The sequence below is a fragment of the Lissotriton vulgaris genome, chromosome 1_1 (genome assembly GCF_964263255.1).
Source record: "Lissotriton vulgaris chromosome 1_1, aLisVul1.2, whole genome shotgun sequence".
In the NCBI taxonomy this organism is placed as follows: domain Eukaryota; kingdom Metazoa; phylum Chordata; class Amphibia; order Caudata; family Salamandridae; genus Lissotriton; species Lissotriton vulgaris.
The window spans coordinates 744,003,155-744,017,303 of NC_141685.1; the positions used below are offsets into that span (position 1 = coordinate 744,003,155).

At 46.9% G+C, this 14,149-nt stretch overlaps 1 protein-coding gene across 2 annotated transcripts in view; it reads left to right on the forward strand.

Moving 5' to 3' along the window:
* The window catches only part of CACNA1E (calcium voltage-gated channel subunit alpha1 E), a 1,936,751-nt gene that overhangs the window by 774,632 nt on the left and 1,147,970 nt on the right, over nt 1-14,149 (forward strand). For both annotated transcript variants that reach the window (XM_086955515.1, XM_086955507.1), the window contains exon 3: nt 8,714-8,819. In XM_086955515.1, coding sequence (XP_086811641.1) covers nt 8,714-8,819 — 106 coding nt within the window. The remainder of the gene's footprint in view (nt 1-8,713; nt 8,820-14,149) is intronic.

A 14,149-nucleotide genomic window follows, 5' to 3' on the forward strand; every position in this document is an offset into this window, starting at 1 on the left:
GGAGTTACAATCCCACCAGCCGCACTGAAAACCCGTTCAGAAGACACACTTGCGAGTGGGCAAGACAAGTAGTTTAAAGCCAGGTTGGTGAGCTGTGGCCACAATTCTTTTTTCCCATGCCAATACGCCAATGGGTCAGAATTAACATAGACCTCTGTGGAGTCATTCAGATAGTCCTTCACCATCGACTCAAGGTCCTCCTCCAAGGTTCCTCCACTTTGCGTAGCTCTTGCTGTGCCTCTGGCCTTTTGAGAACCAAACCCACGCAGAGCTAGCCAATCCTCTTCAGCCTCCAATGTTTCTGCTGCCTTTCGTGCAGATGATGCGGTTGCCGGTGTCTTTAACGGCTGAGAGGTCACTTGTGCCACAGCCACAGGTGCAGAAGTGGATTGTTTTGACTGGGGATGGCCTGCTGATGTACTGCCATTTCCTTCAATTTCCAGCCGTTCTGTTTCAAACTTCTTGGCTGACAAGGCTAGCCAACGTTTGTACTTTGTAACATCTTCATCAGCAAAAGGAAAGAATGCTCTGCCTGCCAGCGCCTTTTTGTAGCGTGGATCCAGAATAGTAGCACAAATGTAATGCTGTTCTGAGTGGATCTTTTGAAGACGTTCATCACCTTGTAGGAGCTCTAATAATGTCTCAGCCAGAAGCAAAGAGTCTTTCTTTTTGTCATCTTTTCGAAACACAGAACACACCTCCTTCAGTTGGTCCTCCAGCATGTACAACAATGGGATAGCTTTTCCCAAATTAGAGTCCTCCTTGCTGACTGCACGTGTGAAGACCTCAAAAGGACGAAGCATGCGTGTTAGGCTTTCAACTATGTTCCATTGCGGCCCACCCATCCTCAGCTCCTCTATACCCTCTTTCAAGAAAAATTGATCGAGTTGCGTATACTGCTCATACAGACGCTCAAGCATGTAGAAGGTTGAGTTCCAACGTGTTACCACCTCCTGGATGAGTGCTTTCACTGGCATTTGACTTTGATATAGCATGCTCCTCAGCTGCTTGCGGGCCTTAAAAGAATGCCTGAAATGCTTGCAAATTTTTCGGCAGTTCTCCAATACACTGTACGCTGCACTGCGTTTATTACCCAAGAATTTTTGGACAACCAGGTTTATACAGTGCGCCAAACACGGCACTCTGAAATAGTAACCGTCCCTCATGGCCTTAACTATATTGGAGCCATTGTCTGTGGAAACATAACCAACCTTGCGTTTTAGTGGGGACAGACAGTTAAGGACCTTTGTGTTAAAGACATCCAAAATGTTTTCTGCTGTGTGACGTTTCTCCAAACCAAACATGGCTAGTGTTGCATGTTTCCGAGCACCTTTAAAAACAATGTTAGTGTCAACACCTGAGTTTAGCTTTGCTTTAGCCCCTGAAAAAGAGACCCAGTGTGCAGTGATGCACATGTAATCAGCGCCTGCGCCACTGGTCCACATGTCTGTTGTCAGATGTATAGTGTGAACAGCACTCTTCTGCAAAGCTGCCCCAATCACCTTCAGAACATCTTCATGTAGTGCTGGAACCGCAACTCGGGCAAAATAGAACCGGCTAGGAACCTTCCATTTAGGGCAGAGCACTGTCACTAATTCTAGAAAACCAACCCCTTCTACAAAAGAAAAAGGGAGAAGGTCCAGAGCTAGCATTTTAGCCAGCTTAGTGTTATACAGACGGGTCATTGGGTGGTTGCGTTCATATTGCGCTTCTGTAAACAACATCTTTTTAATGTTGCCCTGGACCAATGATTTACGGGATGATGATGATCTCTTCGACCCAGTTACGCTCGCTGATGAACTTTTCCGCATTGATGTCTCACTCTCTCCCACACTCTTAGTGTGGCTCCCATGGGGTGTGCTGCTGACATGGGAACTGGGTGTAAGTGAAGTGTTTGAATCGTCTTCTACCTCCTCGTCATCAGCAGATGACAAATCAACGTTTTCATTACGTGCAATTCCGGCTTTCTTGACCGCCTCTAGGTGCGGAAACCATTCGACAGGGTGCCTTCTCTCAAGATGACCTCTCTGGCCTCCGGTACCATAGTTAGAACCAAGCTTACCACGACTAAATCGAAGCTTACAAAGGCTACAAATGGCTACGTTTTCCTTTTTTGGGCAAACACTAAAGAAGTCCCAAACTGGAGACTTGAAATGTCTTCGGGGGCCGGAGGAGGCGGCGATACTGGTGGTGGTGGTCCTGCTGCTAATGACAGATGAAGTGGAGGATGTGGATTGCCGAACTTCAGTACGTTTTGCACTTTCACCACCACGAATTGAGGTCGAGGACGAGGTGGGTACCTTCTTGCGAGGAAGAAATATGGAAGCGGTAGGTTTTGGTGTACTACTTAACTCCAAATCTAATGATTCCATTTCCATTGCCTCCTCGCCGACATCATCATCACGCTCAGCAGCTTCTCGGGATAGGGTCAAAATGTCTCTTTGCTGCATGCCCGGTGGGGCTGCAGTGACCTTTGTGATGACTGCCTCGTCGTCATCGTGAGAGGCTTCATCACCAGCAGTATCTGTCACTTCTTGTTGAGCCTCATCACACTCCATAGGTTTGAGTTTTTGGACGACCTTCCTTTTACGCTTAGGTACCGGTGGCAGATCATGGTGTGCCTCTGCCTCACTGTCAGACCGCAGTTGTCGTGGTTCCCAAGACAGATCACTTGCACCAGAACGAGGTGGGCTTGAAGAAGATGTAGACACCCCCCTTGATCTTTTCCTTGCTAGGGATGTGGAAGACAATGAATGATCATCAGGAGGAGTGGCTTCCAATGATACCTCAGCTTCATTGTCGATTTCCAAATGTGCCCCTACTTCGGGAGGAACAACTATTGTGGGCACTTGTGAACGTCCATGCACCTTTGCTTGCGCATCTCCTTTTGCTGCCTCTCCTTCCACATGTACTTGGGCGTGTACTTGCACATGGTGTTGTTGTTGCGGCTGTGGTTGTTCAACACTTGTCAGATGAGTTACAACAACCTGTGTTGATTCAGGGACATTGCTGCTACTTTCTTGCGATGAGCCAACATCACTGGTCGATGGTGATTGGAGAAGTACACTGACTGCCTCTGAAGCACTCAAGGGCTTTGACTTAAGTTGGCGTGGTGGTGGAGGCACTGAACCCAATGGAGCAGGGGTGCTGCTCTCAGGTTGGTCCCCAGCAGATCCTGCTGCTGCAGGCGTACTTTTTTTTTTGCTCCCAAAAAAAGTGGCGGTTGGCACACCAGCCTCCTTGGTAACTTGCTTCTTCTGCTCCTTACTAGCAACTTTCTTGCTAGAGGAGCTACGGAGAACTTTCTTTGGGGCCATCTTCTTCAGAGCAGGTCAGACAGCAGGCCGCAGTTGCACGAATTGTAGAGTTGTCTGAGGCCAGACGTGACGTCGCGTGACGTTATGCTGCACACACACACCGCTGCAGGACTTCTTCCTGGCACTGGTGGTTCTCTTGAGTCTTGTGCACCTAAAAAAAATGGAAGACAGAGGAACATCAGTTCAGTTATAGAGCACAAAAAAATCGAAAAACACTGCAAAATCAGCACAATCCCAATCCATCCATGCCCTCCATAATGTTTAAATTCAAGACAACCCACAGAAAGACTAGGCCCATGCAAGACTCACTACCCCTGGGCATAAATAAAGGTTGAAAAGTAGGCAAAATGGTTGGAGGCCTAACAACAAAGCCTGCATTCAAAATGGCCACTTGCCTGCCAAGCACATGGCCAGTGCCTGTAGCTGCACTCAAAATGGCCACCAGCCACATGGCATGTCCCTCCCCATGAACACCCCCAAAAATCGAAAAACACTGCAAAATCAGCACAATCCCATTCCATCCATGATGTTTAAATTCAAGACAGCCCACAGAAAGACTAGGCCCCATGCACCACTCACTACCCCTGGTCAAGGCCCCAACAACAGGTCAAAAATCGAAAAACACAAAATTTTACAAAAAAAAAAAATCGAAAAACACAGAAAAATCAGCACAATCCCAATTCATCTATGGCCTCCATGATGTTTAAATTCAAGACAACCCACAGAAATACTAGGCCCATGCAAGACTCACTACCCCTGGCATAAATAAAGGTTGAAAAGTAGGCAAAATGGTTGGAGGCCTAACAACAAAGCCTGCATTCAAAATGGCCACTTGCCTGCCAGCACATGGCCAGTGCCTGTAGCTGCACTCAAAATGGCCACCAGCCACATGGCATGTCCCTCCCCATGAACACCCCCAAAAATCGAAAAACACTGCAAAATCAGCACAATCCTATTCCATCCATGATGTTTAAATTCAAGACAGCCCACAGAAAGACTAGGCCCCATGCACCACTCACTACCCCTGGTCAAGGCCCCAACAACAGGTCAAAAATCGAAAAACACAAAATTTTACAAAAAAAAAAAAATCGAAAAACACAGAAAAATCAGCACAATCCCAATTCATCTATGGCCTCCATGATGTTTAAATTCAAGACAACCCACAGAAATACTAGGCCCATGCAAGACTCACTACCCCTGGCATAAATAAAGGTTGAAAAGTAGGCAAAATGGTTGGAGGCCTAACAACAAAGCCTGCATTCAAAATGGCCACTTGCCTGCCAGCACATGGCAAGTGCCTGTAGCTGCACTCAAAATGGCCACCAGCCACATGGCATGTCCCTCCCCATGAACACCCCCAAAAATCGAAAAACACTGCAAAATCAGCACAATCCCATTCCATCCATGATGTTTAAATTCAAGACAGCCCACAGAAAGACTAGGCCCCATGCACCACTCACTACCCCTGGTCAAGGCCCCAACAACAGGTCAAAAATCGAAAAACACAAAATTTTACAAAAAAAAAAAATCGAAAAACACAGAAAAATCAGCACAATCCCAATTCATCTATGGCCTCCATGATGTTTAAATTCAAGACAACCCACAGAAATACTAGGCCCATGCAAGACTCACTACCCCTGGCATAAATAAAGGTTGAAAAGTAGGCAAAATGGTTGGAGGCCTAACAACAAAGCCTGCATTCAAAATGGCCACTTGCCTGCCAGCACATGGCAAGTGCCTGTAGCTGCACTCAAAATGGCCACCAGCCACATGGCATGTCCCTCCCCATGAACACCCCCAAAAATCGAAAAACACTGCAAAATCAGCACAATCCCATTCCATCCATGATGTTTAAATTCAAGACAGCCCACAGAAAGACTAGGCCCCATGCACCACTCACTACCCCTGGTCAAGGCCCCAACAACAGGTCAAAAATCGAAAAACACAAAATTTTACAAAAAAAAAAAATCGAAAAACACAGAAAAATCAGCACAATCCCATTCCATCCATGGCCTCCATGATGTTTAAATTCAAGACAACCCACAGAAATACTAGGCCCATGCAAGACTCACTACCCCTGGCATAAATAAAGGTTGAAAAGTAGGCAAAATGGTTGGAGGCCTAACAACAAAGCCTGCATTCAAAATGGCCACTTGCCTGCCAGCACATGGCAAGTGCCTGTAGCTGCACTCAAAATGGCCACCAGCCACATGGCATGTCCCTCCCCATGAACACCCCCAAAAATCGAAAAACACTGCAAAATCAGCACAATCCCATTCCATCCATGGCCTCCATGATGTTTAAATTCAAGACAACCCACAGAAATACTAGGCCCATGCAAGACTCACTACCCCTGGCATAAATAAAGGTTGAAAAGTAGGCAAAATGGTTGGAGGCCTAACAACAAAGCCTGCATTCAAAATGGCCACTTGCCTGCCAGCACATGGCCAGTGCCTGTAGCTGCACTCAAAATGGCCACCAGCCACATGGCATGTCCCTCCCCATGAACACCCCCAAAAATCGAAAAACACTGCAAAATCAGCACAATCCCATTCCATCCATGATGTTTAAATTCAAGACAGCCCACAGAAAGACTAGGCCCCATGCACCACTCACTACCCCTGGTCAAGGCCCCAACAACAGGTCAAAAATCGAAAAACACAAAATTTTACAAAAAAAAAAAATCGAAAAACACAGAAAAATCAGCACAATCCCAATTCATCTATGGCCTCCATGATGTTTAAATTCAAGACAACCCACAGAAAGAATCAGTCCACCCACCACTGAGTACCCCTGGGAAAAGGCCCCAAAACAGCCCAAAAATCGAAAATCCCAAAATTTTAGTTGCAGCAACTGTAATGCCCCAAACAAACTTACTTGTAAAATTTCTAATCCAACAGTGATCCAAAGAAAGTCAAAAAGGCCTCAAATCCAAAGATCCAGCAGCATCCACAAAAGGTAATCCTTCCAGGTCCACATCCGAATGAAAAGTGACCAGGAGATGGACAAAGCACTGGGAGGAGCCTGCTGAACAGGAACAGGAAGTTGAAGACTATGGGGCACTTCCTTCCTCCCACCCCCCTGCCCCCTCCCCAAAATGGACTCCTCGCTAAAAAAGTGCAGGCAAATGTCAAACTAAGGAGTTATTCACATAAAAATCATCATTTCTAGAAGGTTTATGCTGCTTGCTGGTGGATTTCTTGTGCAGAATTGCAAATTTATATTTTCGCTCGCCGCATCTCAAATCTCGCAAATTGCGAAGTACCGCGAGACGTGATCTCGCCGTACTCGCGTTGACAAACTATCGCTGGCAAGCCGCGATGACGTAATCGCGCTCGCCAATTCCCGCGGGATCACACAGCAAGATCCAAAATGGCGCAGCACTCGCAAACTATCGAAAAAAACAACTCGGCAAACGATGATAAACGCCGCGCGCCGCAAAAATTGTATCACCAACGCCGCGCGCCGCCAAAAAAATCCGCTGCGTGCGAATTTGCGGATTTTGCGGGAAATCCGCAAATCTCGCGGATTGCGGATTTCCCGAAAATCCGCAAAATCCGCGAGCGGAACGGATTTTCCGCCCACGCTTAATTAGGCGTAGCCTTGTATGGGGTCAAATTATGGGGTCACGACAAAACCAGGTCCTTTGAGTTAAAAGAGAATAGATTTATGCCTTGCCCACAAGTGCCCCACTTACTCCAGTTCAACTCGATTTAGGGCTGAGAAATGTAAATATTGCTGCCCTGAAACCCTTGTTATATTGGTTACAGCTTTAGTTGGGTAAGTTGCAGATCCCGGTTAAACAGCCTGTGGCAGAACATTAAAGAGATGGACAAACACACATTACAACCTAGTTGTATGGTCTTGGCATGCACGATGCATGGGATACAGCCGAAAACCTCACTGGGGGATGGTCCTGCATCTGAAGGATAGATATTGCGCTTTTATCCAGAAGAAATGGTTACTCTCGATGACACACAGCTCATTACAGGGAGGTTCATGGATGTAAAATGCTTCCCAGCTTTTGAACAATTTGTGGACCAGGTTGAGGCACCTTTGGCTAGATTGCTTTTCCTGAAACTTAGATATGGAATTCTCCCAATGAATGAGCTCAGGACTAGACGGCAGGTTAGTAGTATATCACCCCTATGCCCTGCTTGCTTGTCTTGCGCTGAAACTGTGGAATACATTTTGTTTTTCTACCTCCTCTTTGCCAAACCCAGGGCTAAGTGGATTATCCTGTTGTGTTGGCAATTGTCCCTGGTACGATACACAGAGGCAATGCGCATACCACAATCCGAAAAAACTGAGTGTTTTTTTTTTTTTAATATACAGGTATTTGCTGCAGACCTGGGGTATAAGATGCAAATTCATTATTAATGTTGAAAGTGATTTTAGTATCCCATAATCAGGTGCCAAATGAGTATGAAATCATTGTAGAACTGCTGAAATCCTTGCCCACAATGAATGGTCTTGTTACATACTTGCACTTCATGAAGGATAGTTAATGCAACTGAGAATAGTTTTCGTCGATTTGAATGTATTTGATGTATTTTATTATCTGTTTTTATAGATTATGTGATTGTACTGTATTATATTGTAATGAAATATATGTTATATATGATGTTATTATGGCAAAGGTCCAGGACCCGGGGAGGGGGGGGGGTGTTGTTGGGGGTGGACGATACGTGAAGGTTAAATATAGGTCTTTTCTTAAAATCCAGTTGGACTTTATAAACATTTTCATAGTTTCAAGGTTTAAAAAAAAATATTTTAGACCTCAGAAGCGTCTACAATGACAAGTGGGTGCTTCATAAAAACGTTGTATAAGTAAAATGAAATCTAAATAAATGTAGGATAGTGTGCTAGGATGCAGATAGGAGAGCGAGGGGGCAGTGTGCTGCTAGGTCTGCTAGCGCGGTGAAATCCTGAGCCAGGGAGAAATGAGTGGGCCATTTCTGGGTCAGAGAGAACAGTGTGTGAAGTGCTGGATCTGGGAGCAGTTTGAAGTGCCCTGTCTGTCAGCAGTGTGTGTAGTGTCGATGTGGGAGCAGTGTGGAGTGCCCTGTGTGTCAGCAGTGTGCGGTGCTGGTTCAGGGAGCAGAGTAAAGTGCCCTGTCTGTGAGCAGTGTGTGGTGCTGGAAGTAGGAGCAGCGTGAAGTGCTCTGCCAGGGAAGTGCATAGGATGTTGAGTCTTGGAGCAGCACAGGGATATATGGCAGTAGTGTGCTGATCTGGGCAAGTGAGCAGGATACACTGCTGCTGGGTCCAGGGGCAGCGTGAGAAAGCGAATGAACTATGGATCACCTGCCCAATTGCAGCACTTAAGATGGGGGCAACGAGATGATTTCAGAGCATAACTTCACACTGTGTGTCTTCCTTAACCTGCTCTCCACTCCCTTTGAGTACATGATCCTGGCCACCATCATCGCCAACTGCATCGTCCTGGCCCTCGAGCAGCACCTCCCAGAAGATGACAAGACCCCCATGTCCAGGAGACTGGTAAGTGTTGTCTTCTTTCATCACAGCTTTGTCAGTTCACTACCTTCTCCACACCTCTATCCTTTCACCACCCTTCTCTGCACCTCTATCCTTTCACTACCCTTCTCTGCACCTATATCCTTTCACTACCCTTCTCTGCACCTCTATCCTTTCACTACCCTTCTCTGCACCTCTATCCTTTCACTACCCTTCTCCACACCGCTATCCTTTCGCCACCCTTCTCTGCATCTCTATCCTTTCACCACCCTTCTCGGCACCTCTATCCTTTCACTACCCTTCTCTGCACCTCTATCCTTTCACTACCCTTCTCCACACCGCTATCCTTTCACCACCCTTCTCTGCATCTCTATCCTTTCACCACCCTTCTCGGCACCTCTATCCTTTCACTACCCTTCTCTGCACCTCTATCCTTTCACTACCCTTCTCCACACCGCTATCCTTTCACCACCCTTCTCTGCATCTCTATCCTTTCACCACCCTCCTCTGCACCTCTATCCTTTCACCACCCTTCTCTGCACCTCTATCCTTTCACTACCCTTCTCTGCACCTCTATCCTTTCACTACCCTTCTCTGCACCTCTATCCTTTCACTACCCTTCTCCACACCGCTATCCTTTCACCACCCTTCTCTGCATCTCTATCCTTTCACCACCCTTCTCTGCACCTCTATCCTTTCACCACCGTTCTCTGCACCTCTATCCTTTCACCATCCTTCTCTGCACCTCTATCCTTTCACCACCCTTCTCTGCACCTCTATCCTTTCACTACCCTTCTCAGCACCTCTATCCTTTCACCACCCTTCTCTGCACCTCTATCCTTTCACCACCCTTCTCTGCACCTCTATCCTTTCACCACCCTTCTCTGCACCTCTATCCTTTCCCTACCCTTCTCTGCACCTCTATCCTTTCACACCCTTCTCTGCACCTCTATCCTTTCACTACCTTCTCTGCACCTCTATCCTTTCACTACCCTTCTCTGCACCTCTATCCTTTCACTAACTTCTCCGCACCTCTATCCTTTCACTACCCTTCTCTGCACCTCTATCCTTTCACTACTCTTCTCTGCACCTCTATCCTTTCACTACCTTCTCCGCACCTCTATCCTTTCACTACCCTTCTCTGCACCTCTATCCTTTCCCTACCTTTCTCTGCACCTCTATCCTTTCCCCACCCTTCTCTGCACCTCTATCCTTTCACTACCCTTCTCTGCACCTCTATCCTTTCCCTACCCTTCTCTGCACCTCTATCCGTTCACTACCCTTCTCTGCACCTCTATCCTTTCACTACCCTTCTCTGCACCTCTATCCTTTCACCACCCTTCTCTGCACCTCTATCCTTTCACTACCCTTCTCTGCACCTCTATCCTTTCACCACCCTTCTCTGCACCTCTATCCTTTCACTACCCTTCTCTGCACCTCTATCCTTTCACCACCCTTCTCTGCACCTCTATCCTTTCACTACCCTTCTCTGCACCTCTATCCTTTCACTACCCTCCTCCACACCGCTATCCTTTCACCACCCTCCTCCACACCGCTATCCTTTCACCACCCTTCTCTGCACCTCTATCCTTTCACTACCCTCCTCCACACCGCTGTCCTTTCACTACTCTTCTCTGCACCTCTATCCTTTCACTACCCTTCTCTGCACCTCTATCCTTTCACCACCCTTCTCTGCACCTCTATCCTTTCACTACCCTTCTCTGCACCTCTATCCTTTCACCACCCTTCTCTGCACCTCTATCCTTTCACTACCCTTCTCTGCACCTCTATCCTTTCACCACCCTTCTCTGCACCTCTATCCTTTCACTACCCTTCTCTGCACCTCTATCCTTTTCCAACACTTCTCTGCACCTCTATCCTTTCACTGCCTTCTCCGCACCTCTATCCTTTCCCCACCCTTCTCTGCACCTCTATCCTTTCACCACCCTTCTCTGCACCTCTATCCTTTCACTACCCTTCGCAGCACATCTATGCTTTCCCTACCCTTCTCTGCACCTCTATCCTTTCACTACCCTTCTCTGCACCTCTATCCTTTCCCTACCCTTCTCTGCACCTCTATCCTTTCACTACCCTTCTCTGCACCTCAGTCCTCTCACTAACCTTATTTGGACCTGCTCCTCACACTACTCCTCTCTGCACTTCTGTCCTCTCACTTATCTTCTTTGTACCTCTTTACTTTCGCTAATTTTGTCAGCACCTCTCTCCTCAAACCACCCGTCTCTCCACCTCTGCCTCACACTACTTGTCTCTGCAAATTTATCCTCTCGCTAACTTTTTCTGCGTCTCTGTCCTCATCCTACCATCTTCTGCACCTCTCTCTCACCACTACCATACTGTGCACCACTGTCTTCTAATCATATTCTCAGCACATCTGTTATCTTACTCTCTTTAAATGTGCTCTCGCACTAACCTTCCTCTGCATCGCTGCCCTCTTCACTAACGTTCGCTGCACATCTTTCTGCCAGGAACCACCTCTCCACACCTGTTCTCTCATTACCCTCCTCGGCACCTGCAACCTCCCACTCTTCGTCCATCCCTCTGTCTTTCTTTCTTGGAATCTCCCATTTATTGAAATTCATTTTTCATGATGAAAAGTCAAAATTTTCTAAGCAAGTCAACTTGTTCCTTCCTTCCCTTCCCTTTCCTTCCCAGGTGCGGGAGAGTCGCTTGATATGTTACACACATCACTAGGAGACTTGGGGGCCCATTAGGATGGTGGGCGGTTTGCCCCTGCCAGGCTGGCGGTTGGCACCGCCAGCCTGGCGGGGGCAATCCGCCCGCCATCCGCACCTAAATTCCCCCCGCCATATTAGGATGGCGGGGGGACCGTGGCGGACGGAAAGACCGTCCGCCGCTTTTCCGCCCCGGTCGCCTTGCGGTTGGGTGGAAAATGTTTAACATGGTGGCGGTGTCTATTAATTAGGATGGGCTTTCAGACATGCCTTTCCGTGACGGGAAAGGCATGCGGAGACTCCCAGCGGGGGCCTGTTGCGGGCCCCCTGGTACTCCGGGGGTTGGGGGGTGCACATCGGGGGTACCTATGGTACCCTCCCATTTCAAAGTGCAACATGGCAGGCACCGCGCTGTGCCTTTCATGTTGTGCTTTGAAATGCACAACGGGCATTTTTACCATTGCGGCGGGCGGCGCTTTCAGCACTGTCCGCCGCAATGGTAAAAATGCAGGATGCGACCGCCAGTGTGGCGGGCGCATCCTAATTGCCAAAGCGGGACCGCCGCTCCTATGGTGGGCGGTCCCATTTTGCACAGGGATGGCGGGCGGGCAAAGTCCGCCCGCCATCGTAATGGGGGCCTTGGTGAGCATGGACAGCATGGTATACTCAAAATAGATCGCAGGCCATACCAATGCACCAATCCACAATGATAGGTACCAGGCCATTCAAACTCAAAATGCAGCTATAATTGGATATCACCCCTTCAGGTGTAAGATCAGTGCTGCTCTAAATGGATGATTAGTGAGCAGCAGGGCATGCTGCCCCCTTATAGCGCAGAGAGATACTATCCGATTAAAGGGTGTCATCGCCCTTTTTTGAGACGGTGTACATTTGCACATCTACTTGTTAGGATATCCTTTCAAAGTGGTCGCAGACCTACTGCAGCTGGTGCCCATCTAGGGCAGTGTGCTTATCCACCATCGAGTTTATAAGTATGGATGTTGTAGATGCAGGAGTATCAGTTTGTTGTTGACTTTTATCCTGGATCAGACAACACAGTGAGTATCGCCATTGTGACTTCTCTTTTGCCACCCAAGAAGAGCAAAATGAAACAGAATTCGCTAAAGACTAGAAGGGATTAATGGTGGACACCACCTGCCTTAGGGCCATCAAGTGGGGAGAGTCTGTCCAACCCACAAATGAAGCCGAATGCCTGCTTATCTTCATTGCAGTTCACTATGAGACCTGAACAATAATCATCGTCAAAGAAAAGACAGACACAAACCCCGAGGCTTTCTGTGGATTGGTAGACACCAACCAGCTATTCACAAGAGCATAAGCTGCTTACATTGCTTCAGTAGAGGCGTGCTCATCTGGTACCATGCATGTTTGTACACCATATGTGCAAACATATTCATAATGATATGCTGGCATGTCCCTCTCCCAGTGCATGTATGCACTCCCATTTCTCTTTTTCTTGCACATTGGTGTTTCACTTTCATACTTCCACTAAAATAAGAATATCACAACTCTTGTGAGAAGCATTTGCTTCCAGATAGCCACGATATTACAACATCTTCAATGGTCTTCATTCTCTCCCTCTTTCTTCTCCCCTCATGTTGGATTTATTGCCATGCATGTATTCACTCCCAGTTCTGATGTTTTCCTGAATGCCTTGACTAATGTTAGGAATCGGAGGTCCATGGCTGTTATATGGACGTAAGAGATGACAGGGAGAGTAGATGTCCCCCGGGGGCTCAGAAGTTGAATTCTGTGGCTGTATCCCAGCCCGGAGAGTTGGGGTCCATTGAGCGTTTAGCTATTTTGCCCCCACTTGCGCCCAAGGAGCCTAATAGTATCTAAATGTTCACTTTGTCCTTTGTTTAGTTAGATATCATTTATGTGAGTCTAATTGTTGATCAAAATGAATATGGTGTCTATATATGTAATGTAATTTATGTGGTGTTTATATATGCAATGTGGAATGTAATTTGCTTTGAAAATTTATGTTGGAATTGTTGAATGTATTTAAGTGTCTTTTTTGTACCTAAACTTTTTTGAATATAATGAAATAAAAAGCAAAAAGGTATTAAGTAAATATACCAAACAGACCATATAGTAATACTGGTTTGTTTTCCTCAATTGGGAGGTGTCAAGTAAGGTGAAGTTGGCAATTGTTTTGTACGGTATGCAACTGTTACCACAGATTTTTTACAACGCATACCATTACCACGCATACATTTACAACGCAGGTCATTTTACAACGCATACCTTCACATCACAATACACTACAACGCACATACTATTACAACGCATACCATTACATCGTAAGTATTATTATAGGTAAGTTTAACATTTTTTAGTGGTATTTGGTTATGGGGTACAGGGGTATTTTTAGGTTTTAGGGCTGGGTTTGGGTTATGGGGTACAGGGGTATTTTTAGGTTTTAGGGCTGGGTTTGGGTTATGGGGTACAGGGGTATTTTTAGGTTTTAGGGCTGGGTTTGGGTTATGGGGTACAGGGGTATTTTTAGGTTTTAGGGCTGGGTTTGGGTTATGGGGTACAGGGGTATTTTTAGGTTTTAGGGCTGGGTTTGGGTTATGGGGTACAGGGGTATTTTTAGGTTTTAGGGCTGGGTTTGGGTTTTGGGGTACAGGGGTA